The sequence below is a fragment of the Takifugu rubripes genome, chromosome 1 (assembly GCF_901000725.2).
Source record: "Takifugu rubripes chromosome 1, fTakRub1.2, whole genome shotgun sequence".
NCBI lineage: Eukaryota > Metazoa > Chordata > Actinopteri > Tetraodontiformes > Tetraodontidae > Takifugu > Takifugu rubripes.
Window position 1 is genome coordinate 22161782 of NC_042285.1, and position 25328 is coordinate 22187109.

At 46.2% G+C, this 25328-nt stretch overlaps 1 protein-coding gene across 8 annotated transcripts in view; it reads left to right on the forward strand.

Annotated features, from left to right (window-relative positions):
- Nucleotides 1-25328, forward strand: part of epha3 (eph receptor A3) — a 71248-nt gene that overhangs the window by 15383 nt on the left and 30537 nt on the right. For all 8 annotated transcript variants that reach the window (XM_029839574.1, XM_029839565.1, XM_029839571.1 and 5 more), the window contains 2 exons: nucleotides 21956-22111; nucleotides 24655-25011. In XM_029839574.1, the coding sequence (XP_029695434.1) occupies nucleotides 21956-22111; nucleotides 24655-25011 (513 nt within the window). The remainder of the gene's footprint in view (nucleotides 1-21955; nucleotides 22112-24654; nucleotides 25012-25328) is intronic.

Genomic DNA, 25328 nt, shown 5'->3' on the forward strand with positions numbered 1-25328 from the left:
ACAATGTGTCACGACATATTACACAGCATATAAGCTTATACACTGTGGGCTACAATGAGAGTATTTTTGATATTTCATCCTCCACACTGACGCAGGAGATGTTATCGACTCTGTTGTCGGCGAGAGGAGATGAGGTTTCTGTCGCCGCACAAGGTGAATGGACGTGTCAGTCGTCAGATGGATTACTGTATGTTTTCTGAGCAGGCCGAGGTCTTTCTGCACACAATGCGAGGCTGGATCTAATCTCGCTAAGTCAGTCTTTCATCTGTCATTAGAACAGACTGGAGCAGGTGAACCAGCCCCGATCCACCATCAGTGTGAAATTCCTGCTCCCCTTAATTTGATCTTAAAACAGCAAATGGATGCCTGTCGAATGTGCGTGTGTGTGTGTTCTTGTGTGTGCGTGTGTGTGCGTATTTGCTGCAAACGCACGCAGCTGTTCTGCTGTACGAGGAAAGACGCAGGTTTACATTCTTCCTGGATTTATCAAGACACACAATCCTTAAAACCTACGGGCTCTATAATGCTTATTATAATTTCACATGTAGTAAATCCACAGATCGAGGCAGACGTGTCCCATAAAGTTCTTAAGTTTCACTTCTACACGATTTACCAAATCTTATTATAAATAAAAGAAAAAAAAAACTCAAAGTTCAATTTTTTCCCCCTGAAATGGTTTCAGCAGCTTTTTTCTTGTTTATTGCGTCCTCTTCCTCACCAGCCACTTACCCCCCCCCCCCATCCCCAATGGTTTTGGCTGCTGGTTCAAAGCCCGCTGTCCATTCCATGTCAAATGTTTTATATCACTCTCCACTTGCTCGCATAAGTGATTTAGCTGCTGCCCACGTGCTCCGCGATGCCGCGCTTTCCAGCAGACACGTAGCACATCTTTTCAGTCACGCAAACCCGCGTCGGCCTGACCACTGGAATATTCACGTCTCTGAAGTGATTCAGCATCCGTTTTATTCATCGGGGCTTGCTTGTGCTGCTGGGAGTGATTATTTACATTTTGTCCTGCAGAAGAAGACTTTGTCATGCTCTGTCCATGCTTTCTATTTAGATTTAGAAAAAAGTCTGGACTTTAACAAATATTTCTTCATTCATTAATATTGTGCCCCATTTATGCCCCATGCTTGTTGTCTTTGTTCTAGTTTTCTTTGTTCGGTCTCTTTTTGTGTATTTTCCTTCCAGACTGTTGAGGCTGAGTGCAGTGAATTCATGGAGCTGTTGGCTCTCTCCTTCTCCCCTGAAAGGACCCTGTTTGTTTGTGTTGGCCATTATATTACTGCCAGACTCCCCACAAGAACATACCACTTCTAGCACATGCATACACACACACACACACACACACACACACACACACACACACACACACACACACACATACACACGCACACACACACATACACAACCCATAAATTACAATAATTCGGCATCAGGCTAATATCCGGTGCATTTGCTACAATATACCCTCTCCATCTCCTTTATTTGTGCTGTCTTTATTTATTCAGTTCACTGAGTACTCCGAGCCATTGTTCCCTCCCCGTGCTGTCCCGCTCCGCTCGTCCTCCAGTGAAGTTGCGCTCATTTATGAACGGGAGCCGCACAGACGAGCTGAGCGAAACAATAGCCTGTTAGCGCTCGGCGTTCACCTCCTCGTCGAGGGTCACCTCCGCATTCATCCTTGAGAGCAGGTGTTCCTCATATCCTCCTGCCACCCGCGTTTGCAAAGCCGATCCACACAATCAGATCAGCCCTGGCAGCGCGGCATGCGTGCACGCAGCATGCGGGAATGCGTGCTTGTTTGCGGGGTATGAGTGTTGCACTGTGCTGGGCTCCGCTCTGACACTGGTGTTCCATTGCATCAGCGTTCTCCCCTCTTGTCAGTTTAGTTTAGCGGGGAGGCTTTGTCTGCTGCAGTCTCTTGGCTCTGCACTTGCCTGGCATTTCGCCTCTTTGGAGCTGAACTTGAGAGGAGCGGCTGGAAGGAACGACAGGGTCTGCAATGCACGTTCCAGTGGGAAAGGTCTCGAATTGGGCCGTTAACGCTGTTCAAAAAAAGGAATTTTACATGTCACACGTGTGAAAGATTGTTTTGGATCTTGCTCTTTACTACTTTTTCCCGACTTGTCATACATTTTACAGCCCTTATATCACTGTAGCGGTGGAACATGATCATTTTAAAGATATATTACTACTACTTATAAATGGTGTAACTTTAAGAGACAGGATTGTTTATTCTCATCCTCCACACAATTCGTTTAGAAGCATAATCCCCCCGAAAAAGATCCAGCAGCTTCAGTTTTTGTCTATTGAATGGCATTTGGGGTATTTTCCGATGTTTATCTATCAGCAGCTGTGTGTTAATTGCTGATAGTTTTGGACTTTGTTTAAATTCGGAGACGGTTTCACTACTGTTTGCCTTTGTGGGGCTCCTAACCTCCAAGTCAAGAGAAAAAAAAAGCGAATTGATGCACACTGAAAGCCCACATGCAATCAGACTGAGACCCACTTCACAACACAGCAGTCAGGAGAAAAGTTGAAGAAGGGAGGCGGGGAGGAGAAGAAAGACTGAGGAAGGGTCTCGTTAATTAGACTCTATTTAGATGTAGTCAAACAGCGTGAATGTAATGCACATTCTAAATTTCTGCAGGAAGAAGTCTGCGCGTCTCTTTGTCTCGGCCCATCTTAAATCATCTGTGGATTCACTCGCACAGTGGAACCCGCTCATGCAGAGCCTGTGATTACGCATGTGTGAGCTTTTCTCTGGCACACGGGCTCCAGGACACAGGCTGCAGCCAAAGATGCAGGAACATTTTGCTCATTTGGGGTGTTATTGCCTGTTTGCTTTTCCCTTTATAGGCCTTCCAGTTTGGGCTGGGGGTGTGACGGGTAAAGCCCATCACCCCGGGCCCCTGATGCTATGGGGACTTCAAAGCTGTTGGTAACCACAGTCTCAGGAATTCTACTTAACACGCACACACGCACACACACACACACACACACACACTGAATAAGGGCTTAAACAGAAATTTGGAAGGGAAGATGGGGTGTTTATTTGTTAGAGGGGCCCCTGCCAGTTGACACGACCACTTCACAGCAGTAAGTCTTTGTTTTGTGTGTGTGTGTGCGTGTGTGTGTGTGCATGTGTGGGTGTGTATGGAACAGACTGCATTTGTACTGTACAGAAAGACATGGTTTGAATGAGGTATTTTTAGGTGCACATAATCCATACAAATAAATGGACAAAAATTTGTGTGTGGATGCTCGTGTCTGTCTGTGTGTGTGTGTGTGTCTGTGTGTGTGTGTGTGTGCCTTCACAGAAGTACAGCTGAGAGGTCAACACTGACGAACGACTACTGTGGGACGTCTGACATTGCTGTGTGTGTGCGTGGGTGTGTTTTCAACTGGCAAGGACAGCGAGACGGACACTTGAGGGAAACATCCTGTCCGACAGACACGGAGGATGTTTGGAGACCGGTGTAATGTAACGGGGGGGAGCAATTGGGGAGCTGAACAGGGGAGTCACTCCATCATCTGTGATGGATGAGAGGGAGCAGGCTGGATGCGGAGGCTGAGGAGAGAGGAGAGCAGGCCTGAAAAGAGAAGCGAGAGGGAAAGAACGCGGGCTGTCACTGGGTTACAGACCCCCTCTGAACACATGATTTGTGACATCGCAGCTTTTTTCCTGGCTTTACTAATCCATTTGGTATGTGAATTGCTCAAGCAACTTGATTAATAAAGCAAGTTTCCAGAACAACTTGACACACATGTGGACCCTAAAGTAGATATTACTCACAAAGGCCAGTACAAATATTGTTCTATTTCTTTTTTTTTTTTACTGAACTAATTATTCCAAACTATTTTGGGAACTGGACTTAAATCACATCATAACCAAGTTCCATTTTACCGACCTTTCATGACAGCACCCCTCCTTTATTGATAAATGGGAAAGAGGTCAACAAAATGACAACAACAACAACAAAAACTAAACCCTTAAAAGTTCTGTAAGTTTAAAGCTGAAAGCAATAAAAATCCAAGCTTGCGACACATTCCGCAGCGATCCCATGAATAAAACGAGGTTATTGCTGTAAAGCGGCCCTGTGTGACGTTTGCCATCATTGTTGCTCAAGACGCTTCCAGCTGCAGCCCACCGCACATCCGGGGGCCTCGGCTGTCAAGCGTTGCCGATCTCTAAACACACCAGAGCGAGGAGTTGTCAGAAGCATCATCTTGTCGTGCAGCTGCGATGCATTCAGCGCGGAGAGGCCTCCGCGTGTCACTCCGCTTCTGAAAAACCCCAACGTCGCCGCATAAATGTCTGTCTTCCGGCAGCTGTCTGATCTCGCCGCGCTGCCGCATCACAGATGTCAGCGTGCAACAACCTTTGCATTTCAACAAACAGGCTCGATCTCTAATGACGAGCGAGCCGGTGGCAGCTCTGTCGGGCGTAATGCTCGCGTGGGTCCGTGCGCGGCGTGGAAGCCAGGAGCTAATTCCACGATAAGGCCTCAGCCTCTTCCTCTGCAGACAGTAAACAGCGATGTGGCGACATGTCAGAAGTCTCGCGTTCATCCCCCCATGTTCTGAGCTGACAGGAAGCACCGCGCTAATGCTAACGGCTGCCAAACATATCAACACGAATCATCTCAGTCACCAGCGGGTCTGGTTGGGAAGTGCAGGTTGGATCAGAGTCAGAACAAGCTTCTTGTGTGCGTGCAGATGAGTGCGTTGCACTGAGAAGCTGGAAATCGCTGGGTCTCAATGCCTGAGGGCGCAATGAGGCTCTGCTTTTTCAGGAATATGATTGAATATCATACTCTCAAGAATCCAAATTTCATTCCTCCCTGTACTGCTTTGAATTGCAGAAATCTCTTCATTTCCTCCTACCTGTCAGCCTCTTGGTTTATGACCTTGCTATGGTAACCTTAGTGTTTTTATCATTTGCGTATTCCATCATAATCACATCTGCAGAAAGCGAGGCTTCGGAGCTGCCCCCCCGGGATGTGCGCAGGCGCGTGCCCGTGGCAGAATAATCGCGCCACGCAAGCGTGGACGATGTGTCTGTCAATATATACAGGTCATTAGTAAAGCAGAAGTGAGCGGAGGTGAGGAAAGGAAGACAAAGTGCTTACCACAGCAGGAACTGGGTCTCGCTCTCAAAACACGCTCGCGCACCCACGTGCACACACTCAGATGCGTCTGAACTTGTTTTGTGCTTTGCTGTTTTTTTTAACCCCATCCGTCATCACCTGGCTGCACATTTAAAAGCTCGCCTGCATCCCAGTGTCCATTAAGACATCAACCCGTCTGGAGTTTCTCGGCTGTATGCTGATTTCTTTTTCTTTTTTTTCTTTTTTTTTTGCTGCATCCCAGTTCTGATGGGATGGATTTCGTTAGCTATCAACAGTGCTCCTCTTACGGACTAAGAGCCAGGGGTGTGTGAGTTTAAAGAGAGATATCAAGGAGTAGAAGGAAAGGCTGTGAAAGTGCTGCACTTGAACTTTCAGGTCCAGAAACACGCCCCGAGGCTGAACATCTCCACAGCTCTTTTCATGAACCAAAGGAGCAGCTGACTTCTCCGTTCTGGTGAATCATCTGGTACCTGGGCTTTGTCCACCCCGTGTGTCTCTGGGTGACCGCGTGTCCGAGACAACCTCAAAGTCACCGCAGGTTGGACATTGTGTGACCTTCTGAAAAGACCTCAGTCTGCGGTGTGGGTTTGAACTCTCGCCTGGAAAACTGACGCTGGAACAGCAAGGGCGGACTTTAATTTTATGGTGACTAACTTTGGTGGTGATGCTCAGTTACATAAATTAGGATTTCACCCAGTGACACACACACACACACAGTATCTCAGGAGAACCTTTTCTATCATGTTCCCGTGTTAAGTCATTGATATCCGGGGCAGCTTTGTCTCCCTGAGATGATCTATTCACTGGAACTGCATGTGTCCTTGACGGCGCCTGCACCCATATTTGATCAAGGAAAAGGTCCCTGCACTCATTTACCGCATATTCCATCCATCCCTGTCCATGGAAGAGATTGGTGACATTTTACCTACGGCCACGCTGGTTGACTTGGAAATGGCGCCGGCTAGAACGGCGCCCTGCAGTTCGGGCTTGTGTGATCACGTAAAAGGCGGAGCGGTTGTTTGCATGCTGACACGCACGGCGGCTGGCTGCGTCTGAGCGTGTGTCAGTTTGCACGTGCTGATTAAAGACGGTCAGGCCTCAGCGATCTCGCCTTTAGCTATAGCTGCAACGAGAATGCCAAACACAGCAGAGCGTCCCTGGGTCAGCCAAGCATGGAGGCTGTCATGCTAGCCACCACAGATCAATCTTAGAGCCCCACACCTGCAGTAGCGGCGCTTGCCTCGTTTTTCTGCTTCAGCCAAGCCATTCAGATCAAACAAACGCTCATACTGAAACGTTGAAAACATGTCTATCCCCAGCGATCCTTCTTAAAGTCATCACCATTTATCATAGGTATATCTGCTGATGACTTAGAATGTTTTACTCCGGTGTAGCACGGTTGATGCATTTATGCATTTAATGTATGCATTTAATGTCCGGGCTGGGCTCCAGCGTTCCCTGCAGCCAGCAATAAATAATGAATACCAAGTAATATCACCGTCTCATTTGTATATTTTTGTATTCCAGAAAACCAAGACACTGAAGCACTCATTAGCATAACTACTGCGGCTTCTTTAAAACCTTCCTGTGTTGCGACGGTTATTAAATTTGAAGCGGTCTCTAACAGGAGGATCGGCCACGCAATAAATACCACGTTAAACCACGTGGAACGCGGACTCCCATGTTAGAAGTGTCAAAGTGTGATAACTGTTCACCGTATCAGTTATTTATCTCTGGTGCCGTCTTCGTCCCAGTCTATCCCCTTGCAATAAAGTGTCATTTATAGCAGGACAAAAGCTACAACCTTTAAAGGTTGAGGGGTTCTGCCGAGACGAGCGCTGACCTTTCCTGCGCGCACCCCCGCGCTCACGCACGCAAAGCACCGCCAAGATGAACGGATCTGGGGGGAAAAATGGCAGACGGCAGTGTCCGACGCAATTACTGTACTCATCCTCTACAGCTCCCCCCCCACTCCGATTCCTTTCCCCTTCAGCTCTGCGTGTTCAGGTGGACGGCAGCCTGCATTTGTCAAGGTGAAGGTAACGCAGCCCACACCTAACGACACAACCGAACAATTTTTCCATCTCTTCCGCTCTGCTACTCCGTCGCTATTAAGTGTTCAATTTCAGCACCTGGAGGCGATGCCAAAGTGCAAAGCCTCAAGGAATGTTAGTAAAATGGGACTGATTAATGCGAGGCCTCTGCTCCAGCTCCAGCTCCTGCGTTACCTGCTTCTAGGCTGGATTTGCAGCTGCTTCGGCAGCGCTACTGTATGAAAACCAAAGAAATGGGCTTCAGGTTCTTTTCTTTGATTGTCATTTATTCACCTCGTACTCAGCGAGAGGCCGGTCTGGACGGATGAGTGCGACAGTGGTCCAGGACCTCGCTGCAGAGGTGGTACAGTGATAAATTCAGAATATTTCACTCCGAAACATTTGCATTTTTTTTCTATAAATGTATAAAACCCAAAGAAAAACCAAAAATTGTCACGAAACTCTGTCCATCACACACAGGGTAAGAAGGGTGGGTGGTGACACTCCAATAAAAGAAGCAATTGGAAAGGTCCGCACTATTGATGAGAACCGGGTCCCAAATGAGCTCCAGCCAATTAATCCATTGATTTACATGTAAATAGCTCCTGAAAGGTTACTGGCTGTGGCTGCCATCTGCATGCACTTACCATGCTAATATCAGGCTGAGTGACACGTGCACGCGCCAGACACCAAATTTAAGAGCTGAGAGATGGGCGTATTTGGAGAGGGAGACATGACTGCTTGCTCACTGAGGGATTGCGCCGCATCCCATTATCAGGGGAGCAAGGCGTTAATTACACTGTCATGCGCTTCGGTTGGGGTGCGCACCTTTTAATTATGACACATACGTCTTTTATCCAACCTGTCAGGTTCTGTCCTGGTCTCTGCACTCCAGCACGGTTTTTCCTTCAGTTTTAGTTTTCATTTAACTTGAACCCAGGAGCAGGGAGAATTCTACCTCCTACTGTTCACGATGTGTTGCTTCCTTCTAATAAGGGCCACTAGAAGAGAAGCAGGCAAAACACCTCGGACAGGTTGTCAGTCCAACACGCAAGAACATGTTAACGCCACGTAGAGATTATTGGATTTGAACTCAGAGCCTTCCCATGGAGCCTAGTCACTCTTGGTAATTCCATCCAAACTGCAGAATAGTTCGTCTTTACTCAAGTAGTTTGAATTTTGTTTGAGGCGGTGATGTTTGGCACGAGGCTGCTGCTCATTACTGTCTCCACGCTGTAAACTTGGCGATCCAAGCCTGCTTACTGGCTAGATTCTAGCTTAATGCAGCTACAGTGAGGAGAGGGGAGTGAAGCAAGGGAAGTGGGGAGTGCAGTTTCATTTTCATCACTGCAGTAAAGCTAATAATGGCCTGCTGTGTGTGTGTGTGTGTGTGTGTGTGTGTGTGTGTGTGTGTGTGTGTGTGTGTGTGTGTGTGTGTGTGTGCGTGTGGCTGTGTATGATTGAATCGTGTGGGGCACTTCTTTGGGGGCGTTTAACTCACCATTTGACCTTGCATCTTCTCGCTTTGGGTTTGTGTGTGTGTGTGCGTGTGTGTGCTTCTGTGACATTATTTTGAATGCGTGTGTATTTGAACATTAGAGCTAAAGATCAAACCAGCTCGAGAAACAGCTAAAACACACAACTTCCAAAGCCAACACTTCTGTTAAGTGAGATGTGCACCGGTCTAATGATGCCATCTATCACTCCCTTCATCTTTCCATTCCTTTATCCCGTAACTCCTCCATCAACGTCTCGGCGGCCTCATTAATTTAGCCCGGACTATTTATGGGTCTGTAAAACCAATAAGGGAAAAGAAAGGAAAGCTTTTGCTGGCGCGCCAGACGCTTCCAGTGCATGGGAACGATGAGGAAGCCCGTTGGGATGGATGAGTGCGCCGCACCGGGTTCTGTTAATCATGTGATTTTTAACATACGTATGCTTGGATGTCTGTTGAAAACAGCTCAGAAATAAAGATGACTAAATTGTTCTTTTGAATCTTAAAGGAGAAGAAAGAAGACAGAATTGTGTTACTTCCCAGCCTTTATAAAGAGAGCCAGTCTACCAAATACACACATATAGTAGTTCCTTGATGTTATTTTATGAGATTACTTGAGCTGGGAAACACTAACGTGATGACATGAGGAGCCCATAGCAGCCTAAAGTGTGAGGTTCTTTGCCCTTTGCTAATCTAATGTGTGATTGCTTCCATTGATGAGTGTGTAACACACACTATACGTGGGCAACCGTGTCCCGTTGGCCCCTTTGTGGCCTAAAACTTGGGGCCACATGGTTCCAATTACACATGCTATTGTCAAGCGCAATGGAAGACTGGGCACTTTTATATCTGAGCAGTAGCCGATGAAACAGAAGAAAGGAAAGATGGCTGGCGTAGATTCTAAACGATGTCAGCTGCGTGTGTGGCCGTGCAGAAATGAGCCGCTGTCATTAACGAGCCTGCTCAGAGATGGCGAGGGTCCACTCTCGCCTGTTCGCAGGCATCTCCGCTGCGTCTGCGTGCAGCCAGGACGCGTCACTGCACGTCTTCGTCGGCGTCGGGCTGTTGTGCAGCAAGTGGGAGCTACCGCCCTGCTGTAGAGTGAAATACCATGTGTGCAACCAGCGGGTGAACATTCCTCCTGGCCCCATGATCCTCTGAGGTCATTCATGCAGCCCTCATCCCCACTGTAATGCCATTGTCCTGGGGTGCAGCCGCCCCATCAGGCCCCCCACGCTACAGCCTCTGGCCTCCCCGACGGCGTGCCCTTCATCTCCCTTGTCAGCGATGCCATGTGGTGGTTGATGGGAGAGGGCGTGGCCTGAGAAAGAGGCCAGCGGTACAGTCAGGTAATCATGATTTATGTAAAACCCGAGGAGGAGAAAAGCAAATAGAAGGGTTGGGAGCTGCCCCCTTCTGTGTTCAGCAGGACTCTTCTATAGAATAGTCTACCCACGGTTCACACCTGCTGGGTTCTGAGGACGTTTCAATGTTCACACTGCCTGGTACTTGAGAACCTCACTTTATTATTTTAGCAAGGCGGCAGTGGCAAAAAAAACAAAAAACCTGGCTGCACCTATGCAGGAGGAAACTGTCTGTTATCACCCTCCCTTGTATTACAGTAAAGTACAGGTTGAGGAGCTGTGTGTGAAAACACGGGGACACAGTAGCCAGGAGGCTTCCAAAAGAGGAGTCTGCTGCGTTGAATAAGGACGTATGGGAGGAAAGCGGGGGAGGAAGGACGGCATCTGCCACTACTTACGAATTCAGCAAAGACAATGCAAAGCGAAGCAACTCGCTCTCATTTTCTCCTGCATCCTGCATGTGTTAAAAGGGGCTGTTCATCATTATTCAAGGACAGAGCTGATTAAAGGTGATTAAACCCTGCCCATCCATCAACTGCGCCTTTGAGCCTGTCGCTGGCCCCACCGAGTGCCTGGGACACCCGCGTCTGCATGTGTTTAAGACAAAAAGGCTCTTTCCTGCTTCCCCTGTTAACGTCCGCCATTCACCGATGGAAAGGAACATTATCCCGGCCCCACAAATATTTCACTTCAAACTAAGGTAATGTGCAAAAGCATTCAAATTGTGGTTTGATATTCAATGGGGCGCAGCACCACTCATTACTTTTCAGCAACCTCAAGATGAATGTTCGCTCTCTGGTTTGATCAATGGCAGCAATCACAGGCAATTCTATAACTACAGATAATTTCCCAGAACTTAGAGTTGCTTTGGAAATGTTTTAGACCTGATTTAGACCTGTTTTGATTAGCAACCACTAATTCCATGACATATAATCCCAGCACAGTTTCACAAACGACAGATATCCCAGAAAAAAGCATCAGATATGACGTCATTATGGGATGAAATGAGGTCCAGTGGACATCTTACAGAGGTTTAAGGAAAGTTCCAGTGGCTGTATGTGAGCAAGGATTCTGTGATTAGAGAGCTCGTGTGTTGGGGGGTCTGAGCATCTGGTATTTACACACAACAGAAAGTCTTGTGAGATCTGGAAGTGTTGCTTTTGCGAGGCTGACTCCCCGATTGTGCTCCCACCTTAATGGGCCGAGTCCGTGCACGGCCCCGCTCGGCCGGGCACCCAGACTTCTGCTGAACCTGCACTTCTGCCAGACACTCTAGCACCCCCACCCTGGGAGCACCCCATGGCAGAAAGTGACAGGAACAGCAGGCCAGAATGAGGTGTGAAGAGTGAATGTGAGGTCACAGGTATCATCTATTCCTTTTATTTTGGCCTTTCAGCGAGAACAGCTCAGCTCAACTCTTCAATCGTTGCTTCTGAATACTTTACTGGAGGAGCGTCACGGCTCTGTGTCTCACACAGGCCATTTACACAGTTCACCCACGTGAAAGTTATTTATGTGTGAGCAGTGAGTCAATTCACGCACACACACACACACACACACACGTTGTTTGTACTCGCAGCAGGATCCTGATGCGCTGTATGTACACATTATGTTTGTGCGTCTGCGTTTGATTTGTGGCGATGATTTTAGCTGTTAAGTGTTCACAAGACCCACTTGTGAGCAGTTTTTCCACCCTCTGACTTACTTCAGCGTGTGCTCATGGCTGCCGCCAAGGATGATGGGAGCTGATGGGCCACGGTGAAGTCGAGGTAAGTCGAGAGGTTTGAAGTGAACTCGGATCATGCCGGGATGTCTGGCCCTGTGTTTCGTTCACCTGCGTTGGTCTGTCACGCACACAATCAGAAACAGAAGAGACTACACACACACACACACACACACAGCCTGCAGAGCTGCTCTCCTCTTCTCTTTGTCTGTCATCCACACGCGCACGCATCACTCACAGCTAAATCTCAAGCCTCTGATTTATAGAGAGGTTGATCTGCCTTCCTGTGACCCAGTAACTGCTACCCCCGGGTTTCTAGCCCCTCCTCTCAGTCTCAGCAGTAACACATGGCCAGACACCCTGCGGTGAGGTGTGTCAGTTGAGGGGTGATTTAGCGCTGCTCTGCCTCAACCACCGCTGAGACACCTGCCCCAGGAATTCTAGTGCAGACACACACACACACACCAACACCCGCACACATGGAAATTCACACAGATGCATGCATTTCTACACCAGTGCATGCCATACATATCATTCCCCCTAACACACGGATGTCACTTCACGAGTCCCTATTTTGGTTATTACCATAAACCATCACTGGCATCATTAGCTAACATGTTTATTGCACCATGCATTTTAGATTATTTTCTTTTTTTGATTTGGTTTTTCAACACTGCAAAAAAAAGTAACTGAAAATAAGACATCTAATTAGCATTATTCCCTGTATGCAATTATCCCAAACAAATCCAACTGCACACTCGAATCATTATATAATGACATCCTCATTATACATAAGAATTTCCCAGATGTTCAATTAGATGACACCATGAATCACATTCCAGGTGTAATAGAGTTTTAATTATCTTTTCCAAATATTAATATTTTTTGCATGAAAATGGCGAGAAAAAAACCAACCAAAACCTCGCAGACAGGCGATGAGATCCCTCACAGACATGGATGTAAGTCAAATCTAAACTTCTCATCCACTGAGTCATTTAAATTCTGCTCTTTTGTTTGCTATGACTAGACACTGTCGCAGGTTAAAGGCTTGACATCACAATGAGATGAGGCTCATTTGAATTTGCAGCACTGCGAGTTGAAGGGGCTGCGACGCTGGCGCCGAGCTGTGATTGTAATTATTTTGTTATACAAGGCCTTGATCAAATTGCCTCTCGTTTTATTCCCTGCGGCACGCCAGAGAATCCCATTAGCCACCTCGGGCACGAGCCACACAAAGAAATTCTCAGATCTTAACTGAATCTGACCTTCCTTTAGCTGTCAGAAGTTCACAGGGGGTCGCTCACTTTCAAGGTGAGAACTAAGGTAGGTGTTATATATTTTGACGTGATAATATTGAAGAAAAAGTAGATGGTGCTCGTAGTTAGTGATATTTACATTCATTTTTCTATACCCATCATTTTCTCAGCAACAATCCTCCCAGAGCTTTAAGTTTAAGGGAAAACACACCTGGACTGGCAAATAGATGTATTTTTAAGTGCATAGTGGAAAATAAAAGTGGATTCAATCCTTTTCTAGTTTCCACTGGCAACAAATACAAAACCAGATGTTGAAAATTCCAGCTGCAAAGCACAAATGTTATCACCGTTTATATCAGACTGAAGCCATTTATAATCCTCAACATTATTCAAAGAAAAGTGGGTCAGATTTGAACCAGGAACTGTTCGGCCAGTGGCTAAGAACACGAGATGGTGAAAATTAACATGAATTTATAAATTAAATTTCCTCTTATGCTCGGGCTCCAAATGGAAGAGCTGGGAAAGTACTTCCAGAACTAAAGGTTTCCATTTTCTTTATTTTTCATCCTCTCGCCAGTCGGAAGCCCTTCGATCCCAGTGAGAGCAGCACGGTGGGCAATGTGAAAGTCAGAATGTCATGTTGTCTGAAGTAAGGGGAGCCTGGGGGCTCTTTAGCATATGGCAGCAGTCATGTACTGGGGCTGGTGTGTAGGTTCCTGTCAGTGTATTCATGGAGGAGGGTATGTCCTTCAGTTTCTCCCCAGAGCTCCAGCAGTGAAAGTGGTCTTCCCTGGTGGGCTTTCCTGCACTCCTCAGCCCAGACTTCAGCCCACAGAGCAGCTTCTTTAGCGATCACTGTCAGCAGCCATATGGGCGTCGAGTCATCAGAATTACAATAGACACTGGAGGAATCTTCTGCAGCAGCTAGGATGCATAAGTATGTATAGGTAGACAGCTGTTCACTCCATCCAGCCTTCCTTCTATGGCGCCCCATCTCTGTAACTGTCTGTGATGGTCACAAAAGTGACGTATTCTACTCTGCAGCACAGCAAAGCCACGATCAGCCATCGAAATCTGCCTTAATTCTAAATTGTGCTTCTCTATCTGATCAGTGGCTGCTCACGAGTTGATATTATTGTTATTCAGGCCAACATCAACAGTGAGAACAACAAACTGATGTATATGTTATAGCTACCTGCATATGTAGATACACTACAATCATTCATTGTTTCCCAGAATAGTACAAATAAATAACTAAATAAATTAGATTTTTGTATCCCAGTGTGCCAGAAAATCCCTTAGTTTAAGATCATGCCTCAGATAATTGCGAATGAATCAGTATTTTCGTTAACCTGGGTGGTTTTCTCAGCAACATTCCAGCTCTTTGGCAAGTTTAACAGGTGATCACCCCCTGCTGGCCTGGCGCCCGTAAGCATGCAAAGTACTGACATGCCATCAATCAGATTTGCATGGATGTGTTTCTTTCTACTCAAATGGACATGCCTTTAGTGTGGAATAGTTTTTATGTTGGAAGACCTGCAAGCCTGCCGTCCCATCTCAGAGGACAGTAAGACAAAAGGAATCCGGTCTTTTTGCTCATTAACATATTTTATCTAAGAACGGCATACATCTATTTTCCCATGCCAGCATGGGGATGGTGACATGGTTGCCATCGGCTACTATTGTCACACATGGCTTTACACTACAATGCTGTGTCCGAATCTAAATCACCCAGACGACGACGGCCTGTGTGTTTGGCTGATCGCCTGTGCTGTAAACGTCTGGTTATCGGTTGTTATTCAAAGCAGCACAATTGTCTTGTAAAGGACGAGTGGAGGCAAATTGGTTTAAGGATGTTTAGGCTGTTTCCACGGAGTGCACCCACGGAATGAGCATGTGTGATCGAGCACAAGTGAGAGGTCACCACGGGGCCAACGTCGTCTTCAAGCACAAAAGCACGCAGAGATAAAAACACGTACAGTGATTGTTCGGCGGTGCCACTGTGTGTGGCAGGTCAGGACAAATGGTCTCCGTGCCTCCGCTTGTGCATGTGTGGCTGTCTGCTGGTACATTCTTATGTTCCTTCCCTGTGTCTCCATTCCCTCGGCCTCTGTCGTCTTGGCGTGTTTGGTCAATTTGTGCCATTCGCCCTGGATTTTCAGGCTGACCTGGCTAACTTCTGGAGTGTGCAGTATAGGAAACAGTTTTTTTGTCCTCCTTGATGGATGCAGCTGGGAGCTGATCCGTGCTCCTGAATTTGTGAGGGTGTCTCGCTCTGTGATGCTCCACTTTAATGTCCTTCATGTATAGCCGCGCACCAACCGCTCTGCATCAGCGTCCGACCTGTTTTAATTATGTATTTTTTCCCACTTCGTCCTGTTGGTTTCCTCACTGTTGACATTTAAGCATTACTGGATTTAATGGGTGACACCTGATGCCAGGTTTGGCCTGAACTCCTCAAAAGAGTTTGTGAATATAAAAGAGAAATGGAGTAAACAAAGTGGGCTCAGTCATATCTAATTTCCTGTTTTAATAAGGTTATACTGATAAATGACAGCCAATATAACTTCTATTAAGATTTAATTTAGTGCAGGAACTTTAGCCACACTGGTGATTATACAGCATTGATCATTAACCTTCTTCTAATCTTCTAATCTACTGGACATAATTGTGTTTGGGGTTGATGGGTAATTATGGCCAATCGCTGGGCTGAAAACATCTGAGAAGATCTATCACTCCTCATCCCAAACACTTGTTCTGCTGTTTTGTTGATGGCTCGCTGCAGCTCGGAGTGCTTCTTTACTATTCATTTTTCTTCTCTGAAACCACTATTTCAACCCCCCCCCCCCCCCCCCCCCCACCACCACCACCACCTCTGCCTTCCTTCATCTTCTTCATCGTCCTTTTGTCCTCCATTCATCCTTCTCATTGGGGCTCTTTATTATGCAAATATTGATGGATTAGATCACTTAATTAAGCTTTAATGTGCCGGGCTGCACACAAACACACACATGCTACCTTTTTTCCTCATCGACAGGAACTGGTTTCTATAAAGATTGGTATTCTGGGCACACCCTCACAAACAAACTCAGCAACTAAGCAGCAGAAGAGTCTCCTTGAGTGTGTATGGATAAATAGACTTGAATAGCGGAGGTCTCTCAGTGCCATTAGCCCGCAGTTAGCACCACGCGCTCCAATTTGGTCCTTTACAACTTATCTGATGAAGCCAGCTCGCTTCTGCGGCTGTTGGTCATGCAGCTCATGAGGTCACATCGATGGTAAAGCTGAGCGCCCTGCTGAGAAATCGATCTGCTGGCCCCTTTTTCTGGTGCTGTGCTGGAGCCGGGTGCAAGGCTTTGGCGTCGCAGGCTTGATTGCTCTTTAATTTTCCTGTTTTGTAGCGACCATCTCAAAAGGTGCATCGGCCTGGTGACTTGGTGGAGTCGGTTTACGCTTTAAATACTGTACAGATCTCTAACAGACCCTCTGAGAAACCACTAAATGTGATTGATTTTCCTGCTGCCCACCCAGCTGATCCTCCCTCTTACTTCTGCTCCACTGAATGCTGCCAGACCGACGCAGGCCTTCATCGTGCACTGATTAGTTTGTCACAGGAAATTCCTGCCGACGACCATGAGCTGTCGCACAATGCTGCCACATCGGCCCTCTCAACTGATTATAGGAATAAACTGCAATATGTTCCCAATCCGATTAACGTGCCATTGGCGCGGTAATTGAACAGGAGCGATGGAATACGCAGCACTTTACGCCGCGACATAACCTCTCATTTGTATCTCTGACAAAACTGAGTTCATTTTATTGGGTTATGGACATGTTAGCTTTAATAAATTGATTGCAATTCAGCATAATGGATGTCTCTGTCACTTTTTGTCACATTTTATACAGGCACTTACTCATGTCATAACTGCAGAGGAGTCTTTCTAAAAGGCACTGTGGATGACAATAATTCTGGGTTATAGCGGCTGGAATTGAAGAAGCATTTAAGACTCGCAATGATGACCATAAATCATCATCGATTGTTAAAACTTTAGCAATCAGTTTCAGGCTCTTCTACTCACAAATCATTCTAAATGTAATGTCATTCCTTCATTTGTTATATTACCTTCTGTGACATTAAATGTACAATTCTATCCTTCCCTCAAAATACAGACTGGCACATTTGTCTGTCTGGAATCAGTATAATGAGCCCAACAACTTTCTACCTGAGTGTCTATTATGTTGCCTTTCGTTGAAGTTTCCCCAATAATTAGTAGCATTTTCCCAATATTACATACATCTACAGGATTTAATAGTTCAGCACTGGTGACAAGTGACAAATGAGTAATAAATAAACTCTCTGCCTTGATGCTTTTTATGTCAGCCATTACATAAAGACCACTCATTTTAAAAAAGGTGCAGTAATGTTATATTTCATCTCAGGGAGCAGCAAATGCTTTTCTTGCAACTTTAAAAGTTGCTGTGGATAAAACTGCCAGGGAAACGGCTTAAACTGCCAGTGTAAATAAATTTTCCATTTCAAAGAAAGCCATTCTATTTTAGAAAAGAAGAGTTAACGGAAGAAGGAAATCAAAGAGGCGAACTGGAGTTTTACACGAGGGGGCGGTGAAGAAGAAAAGGGAACAGAAAGGGAGGAGAGAGGGAGTGAAAGTCATTAGGATCTAGTTAGATTCAAAAGGCAAAGAGACGGAGGTGGTGTCGAAACAGGAAATCAATTATTAGGCCTTTTTCCTGCTATACACAGTGTTGAATGTTTAGGGAAGGAAAAAAATGGAAAAACTGGAATCTCGGCTTGATGGAAAGATGGAGGTCAAGGGCGGAAGGATTTCCCGCAGTCCCAGTGTGACTCCAATCGATGCGTGTCACGGATGAGGTCAAGAAGACAGCGAGACATGCGAGCGCTCACAGGCGCTCCCGTCTCCATATTCACTCCGTGTGCTGGCGTTTCTGAAGCGGTCTTTGCTTCGCTCAATGGTCGTAAGCCGGCAGTTTTGAGATGAATGATTAATGCTGATTATGTACAAATTCATGCAGGCTTTGTTTAAATGCGCAGGCTCGCAAAGTGGAACATCGCATCAGGTTTTCAGTTAGCATGCAGCGAGACTGCGCGGGACCACTGAACTATAGCTGGCAGCCATGTTAATTATTGATGCTGGTGTCCTGTGACCTACACTATTGATCCAGCAAATTGCAGCCCTAGTTATTTTACAAACCAACATATCACGTGGCAGCTACAGCTCTGTGTGTTTGTGTGTGTGTGTGTGTGTGTGGGGGGGGTGTCTTTGTCCACTTCTGCTTAAAAGTGAATGAAGAGGTTGTGTTTCACTTTCTAGTGAAAGAGGCTAGACGCTGTGTTACGCCTGTGTGGGGATTTGAAAGAACTGCAAATTGATTGCCTCTGTGTTAAGTAGGTATGTGTGTGTGGATGTGTGTGTGTCTGTCTGTGTGTGTGTGTCACGAGGGCTGTAATAAAAACCCTGAACATGCCATTTAAACTTGATGCTCTTGTGAAATGTGCATTTCTAACAATGATATAGATTTCTGCAGCATCTGTTTGCCCGGAGGGAGGCAAAGAGCCGTCATATGCCGACACAGCGTATCCCTCCGCCCATGCTCCTGCTCACACCGCTGCCAACACACACCCCAGCTCGCCTTCAGATGAGTAGTTAACCTCCTGTGGGCCAATGTGATTTTACCATCAGGCCTTGTCAGAGCTGCTTTTCATCCTGGCACACACACACACACACACGAAAGAAAATGGGAACTTTATTATCCTTTTCCAACGGTTAAAAAAATATTTTTAGAGCTGTGGTTAAGAAAATACAACATGTCACTATACTGTCATATGAAAGGCTCGTAGGTCACACGCAGCTTTGGTTGTTCATTTTTACACATGAAGTTTATGGGGCCCTTTCAGTGCCTAATAAGTTTCACGGCTGTGTTACTCACTGAAAAGTCCCTGTATATTTTTAACATGAATGTGGAGATATGGCTGTTTTTCTGAAATTTGGAGAGCGTTGACTGCCAACTACCTTCCTCTTCCTCCGAGCAGCTCCTGGACAAGGCCTGGTTTTACACAGTTAGCCTTCTGTCAGCTGTTCTCACGTGGGAACAAAACACCTGGAGCAGCCCATTCCCATGTGTTATAGAGCTTACCAGCTATGTTTCTTTGTGTGTTTTCTGACAACATCATCCCCCTGAAGGAGTGGTTTTTAAGACAACTCTTCTGGACAATGAGTCCAGTCTTCATCAGACCAAAACAAGTCCATCATCGGATCATATACCTCAGCGCTGACACCCTGGTGTGTCTCCAGCTGCGCGCCGCCTGTGGCACAGCTGCTGTTTTTGTGCGTACATCACAGATTTTGGAGGATACAGACCTGCAACTGAGTCAACAATGTATAGTTTTCTAAAAAGTTTAAAAAATAGTCAAACCAGGTAAATTCATAGGTGAACAAAAGCATCATCAATTTAGATATTTAGTAGAACATTTTTACTAACCCTCATCAACATGAAAAATACTAGAAGAAGCATATGATGCGGCTTTTAAGTTAAAAGCGATCACTCTGAAGGTTGACGAAGGAAATCGAGCTGCCGCGTGTAATCTTTGCATACATTACGGTAATCAATGGCGAGAAGGTGGAGACGCCCGCCTGAAGAACTGATCCAAAGCAAAAAGACGAAAAAAGCTTTTAGGTGTAAACATCGCAGGTGGCCCGAGCTTGAGAACGTTCTGGAAGACTGGGTCAACACACAGAGAGCAGGCGGCCGCGGTGTTTACGCTGTACAACTCAGACTGAAGGCAAAAGCAATCGCCACCACGATGAAAATAGAAGAATTTTAGAGGTGGGCCATCGGGGAGTTTTAGATTGTTCATTGTTAGAGTAAAAAAGCATAAACAACGTAATTTGTGTGTAGCTGATACAAACGTATATTTCAGGGTAGCTGTGTTACAGACACTATTAGAAAAAAGAAGCATTTACCGGTACAATATATTTATGTTGCTAAGCGGATTAAATTAAAAGAAAAGTGATGAAAACTGGATTTAAGGTCTCTGTATAAACATACAAGTGAAAAGCGTGGCTGTTGTTTCTTACCTGTTTGTTTGTCACTCGTCAGTGACTCGTCTCTTATGATAATAAAAACATATACCGGCACTGAATGTTTTCGATCTAATTTTTCATATTACTACGTGGGATACCTGTGGCTTAAAATCCAGTGCGGCTTGTATAGGTACAAAATTGATTTTCTTTCTAAAATTAGATTATGCGGCTTTTAATCAGGTGCGCTCTGTAGTCCAGAAATTACGGTAGACCAAATGTCCCCCGTGCAACACATTTTCACATGTAAACGATGCATCAGGTTACGTGGAAATGGGCTTGAATCTTGGCAGCTGACTCAGATATTACTCTGTAATCAAACCTCAGTAAAGTCAGATTCCCTCTCCAGAAACAGTATGTTCATTGCAGCGCTTTCTGGCTTCCCTGGTTGCAATCACGTCCTGACAGTTGATTTGCTTTTAATCCAGAGTGGGATCAATTCTGGGAGACTGTTGCAGCCGAACGAGTCCAGTTGGACCGCGGCCCTGAATCGTCCAATGAACAGAGCGGACTTTGTTGTTAGCCAAGGGTGAATTGTTGGGGGCATGTTTGCTCCGTCAGAGCTTGTTTAAGTGAGGGGAGATCAGATGAAATCTGCCACCCATTAATCCATCATAACTTTTGTCTGTTCTTATGCCCTTTGGGGCATTTTTGCTGACCTAGTGGTACCCTCACCACCTCGTCCTCCTGATTGGCCGGAGGCGCGGGCTGTCAGGTGTAATTTCCCGTTGCGTCGGCCAATCAGCTCGGTCTGTTCTGCGTGTGTCAGCGAAACGCGGTGTTCGTCTTTCCATCAGTGGAATCATACCAGGCAGCTAAAATACACTTCCTTTGTATTACTTAGGGCCCTTCTCGCTCGCTCTCTTCCTCTGTCTGTCTCGCTTTCACACACACACACACACACACACACACGAGGTGGGTGGATGCTTTGTGCGACACGGGAACACGGTGTCAGTGTCACTGATAGATTTGGGTGCAGCATCAGCAGCGGTAGCTTCTGCACACTTCTCCACAGCCAAGTGTTTTGCTGAGCAGACACACCATGTTAGTACGATGCTATTGCTGCACACACTTGTTTAATCTGTTAGTGGGGGGGTGGGGGGGGGGGGGTATGGATGGGCAGTGTGTAAGCTCTCCATGAAGCTGAATGCTAAACCATTACTGTTCGGTGGCTGTATTTCAACAACTGATCGATAGAGTGGCGCAGACTGCAGGGAGAAGCATTTGCTGCCTGTCATTGTCTCCACATTTTTCACCCAACAAAGAGCTCAGACTGTCGCTTGTAGACCTGCGTGGAAATAATCCACAGCACAAATCAGAATGGAGACATTGTGAATCAGTAACTGTTAATTACACACACTTCCCGTCCTTTGGAATGACAAAGAAGGAGAGGCGAGGATCAATAGGTGTTGGAGGGGAGGAAAACCTGACCTGCTTTGGCAAAATTCCATGAGGTTTCATGTTGTGAGAGAAAAGAGCTGCTGTTTGCAGATTAATACTGTTTAATAGGAGTTCTGTTTTATCTGATGGGCCATTTGCATTATTCATGTTGTGCACGGTTCTGTGGTGGTTGGCACTGATGCCCCGCAGCGAGAAGACAGAGCGTTTCGGGTTTGACTTTATGGACTTTCCTCACAACTGCGATTCCTTTTACTTTCTTTCAACGATATTGCTGCACTCATGTCTGTCCCTAATGAGCCGGCTGTGTCCAGGATGAATCCCACTATCGTCACTTCAGCCCCTGGATGTTGTTTTAAGAAAAGAGATTTTGTCGTTTTCTTTTCTTTGTATTCAAACCACTCATCCATCTGTTGATCTTGTTTGTTTCCAGTGTGCCAACCGGGCTTCTACAAGTCCACGCTGGGAAATACGGAGTGTTCAAAATGTCCGCCTCACAGCTTCTCTCACCACGAGGGGTCGCTGTTCTGTGGCTGTGAAAAGAACTACTTCCGTGCTGAGGGAGACCCCGTGGCCATGGCCTGTACCCGTAAGTTTGCATTTCTTCTTACCTAATCGACCCTTTCGCAAAATATTTGGTCATAGTTAAGGTTGTAATAGTGCTGAGGCTGGTCTAATTTACTGATAAAAACAGCCCAGTTTTTGGTTGCCTCTGTCTGATCCTTTCTTTTCCCACTCATGCAGATTCCTCCAGCAAACTTTCTACAATTCCACCAAAAATGGCTAAATTCACTAAATTACCTTCTGTCAGGTTTGGCAGCTTGTCGGTTTTCCAGAGAGGGAGGGAGGGAATAACTGTGGGGAAGAGTGGAAAATACAAATTGGACACCCACAGCTACAGACAGAGTTCTAATTAGAAATGCCCCCGTTGTGATTATCTCAACTGCATCTTGTCAAATAGGAACATTTCAAATGAGTCGGGTCGAGCGATGCTAGCGCCGCCAATGAAAGGACGCATTGTTAGGAGATAATGATCACGATTATCTCAGGAGGGTGTTTTCCTGCTGTCAGTGCTTTGTTAGAGGTTTCATTCGGGATATTTGAAAATGTGCGCAGAAACAATTAGCACCGCACAAGGACAGCGACATTTAACGAAGTCACTAATTACGTCTTCCGTGTAGTTTTCCTGTACAATGAGAGCGTTTTGAACATTCTCAGCAAGCTTGTTTCATTAAAAAATTAATCTGAACGTCCCTTTGTAGTCCGATAAAATGTGCTCACCCCCCCACCTGATCACCGTGATCGAAACATGAACCCTTTTTTAAGAGCAGAAAGTTGAAGCATTTTCTCCAGGAAAGAGAATAAGTCCTTTTGTGAGGTATTGCATATGACTCACGTCACACTATAATCCATGTCACATGCTTAATCTCAACAACAATGCCTTATTTTGACATTTGGGATTAAGCTGTGATTGCCTGCATGTGTGCATGTGCTAGCCTGCGCAGGTAACATCTTACAGGGATTAAATTTGCACGAGGTTGATATGGGCAGCGGAGTCAGACGCAAAGGTTAGCCAGAGAACTGTCATGGTGCAAACGGAAAATATGGAAAATATTCTCTCGCTGAAAGGAAATGCAGTCCCTAATATAGACGTGTTACCCTGTAGAGCGAGAGCAGATAGCAGCTCCCAGCTAATGAACTGAGGCTCTCATCTAATCAGATTTGGGGTACAAACCTTATTTCTAGACTAATTGCAAGCCATGGTGCTCCATAAACTCTGATGCCCCTAAAGCAGATCTGACTGAACTGGGGGTTTTAAACTTTTAGAACTGTTGAAGAGACATGAACACTGAATCTGTAACCTATCAAATAAAGAGAATAAATCATTCCCAGTTATGCTGAGGACCCCCTCTTTGAAGGAGCACTAGCACAATGCAGTTGTTTTTTACATGACTCCCATTTGAATTTGATAAATAAAGACAGGTTGTTCAGATCGCCAGGTTTGTCCCATTCCCAAACGGTTTTGGACATTGAGTCTAGGAGCTACAGAACTGCCTCTAAACTGCAGTCACGTTAGATTTCTTGTGTTAAAAGGAAACCCCGATGTCATCCCGGGATTTTCTCCAACGCTGGAAGAGACTTTGATAAGTCTATTTGGAGCCTTTTGATTATCAAGACAGGAGCTGCGCTCACTTTGGCACCGAATTAAATTTGTGTCGGTACAAACCGACTAAACAAAGCAGTTTTATCTGCAGACGGAATCCGAAGCCCTTTGTTCTTTCTCCCTCCTTCTTTTCCTGCCTGAGTTTTCTGCAGACTTACTTGGTGGTTTTGCCCATCGTGCCATCGCAGTCTGAGCATATACAATATGGGAATGTGGAACTATTCAGACAGATTTGACGTTTTTTTATTTTATGCCAGTCGTACTCCAACAGGCGTCTTTTGTGCCGTCTGTGCCGTGACTTTCTGCTCTGTAACTGATCCAGAATGAAAGAAGGAAACAGACACATACCACGTTACGTCCCCAGGCTCATATTGAAATCACACTGCACCACACACACCCGTCAGAGGTGTTTGTGTACTGGTTGTACGGCAACGGCTTTATAACACTTCTTTTAAGGGAGAACCACGACGACACGCTGCCTTTGCGATTTAAAGACCCCATGAAATGGAGATTTTCTCTTTGGAAAACTGATCTCGGCGCTCCAAATTGCCGTAGACTCAAAACTCACGAAGGCCCTGGACCGCGTAAGCCAGCACAGCGTGCTCAGTGTTGGACAGCTTCCAGCAGGAATACATGTGCGCTGCATGTATTGCATGGTTTTTTTGAATAACAGCATGAGAGATTAAATAGGTCATGGGAAGCTGGCGTGATAAGCCTTCCCTGGTGCCCTAACACAGCCGTGTCCCCCCTTTGGTTTTCTTGTCAAAAGTCTTTGGTGTTAGGAAGGAAAGATGAGTAAAGTTTCATTTTCAAGGCTGTTCAGGCTTTACTGCAGCAGGTTGTCAGTAACTAAACCAGACAGCTTTGAGTGTCCTAGGAGAAGGATGCTCCGGTTCAGGGTGGTGCACCCTGCCTCTCTTCCTCCCTTGTCCTCCTCTGCTTCCTTTCACTTTCATCTCATCCTCCAGGTCCTCCTTCAGCTCCCCGGAACGTGATATCCTCCATCAATGAGACTTCGGTTATCCTGGACTGGAGCTGGCCGGAGGACAACGGCGGGCGCCGGGACATCACCTTCACCGTCGTCTGCAAGCGCTGCCGCAGCGCCCCCAGTGGCGGCGGTGGGTTGAACCAGCTCTGCGAGCCATGCCGCAGCAACGTGCGCTTCCTGCCCAGGGCGGCGGGCCTCCAGAACACCACAGTGACCGTCGCTGACCTCCTGGCCCACACTAACTACACTTTTGAGATCGAAGCACAGAACGGAGTGTCGCCGCTGGCTCCGAAGATGAGGCAGTACGCCGCCGTCACCATCACCACCAACCAAGCTGGTGAGATGCCACAGCTGAGCTCTAGTGGGATTAAAGCATGCGGTCAGATAATCAGGCAGGAACTTACATAAATAACGGCGCACCACATGTTATTAAAGGCCTGTTTTCATTCCAAACATTCACTCCAGCTGGTGATCCGCTGGCGAGTCCTCCGTCATGGCTGCTCCGGCCGCAGGTTTCAGGACTCTGACTCACAGGGCGAATCTCTAATCAAACATATTTTGGACAGAAGATTTATTTAAATGATTAATTTGGAACTACAATAACATATCGAGCAGAAATTCGACATGTTTTGCTGCTCTAACTCCGGTTTATAT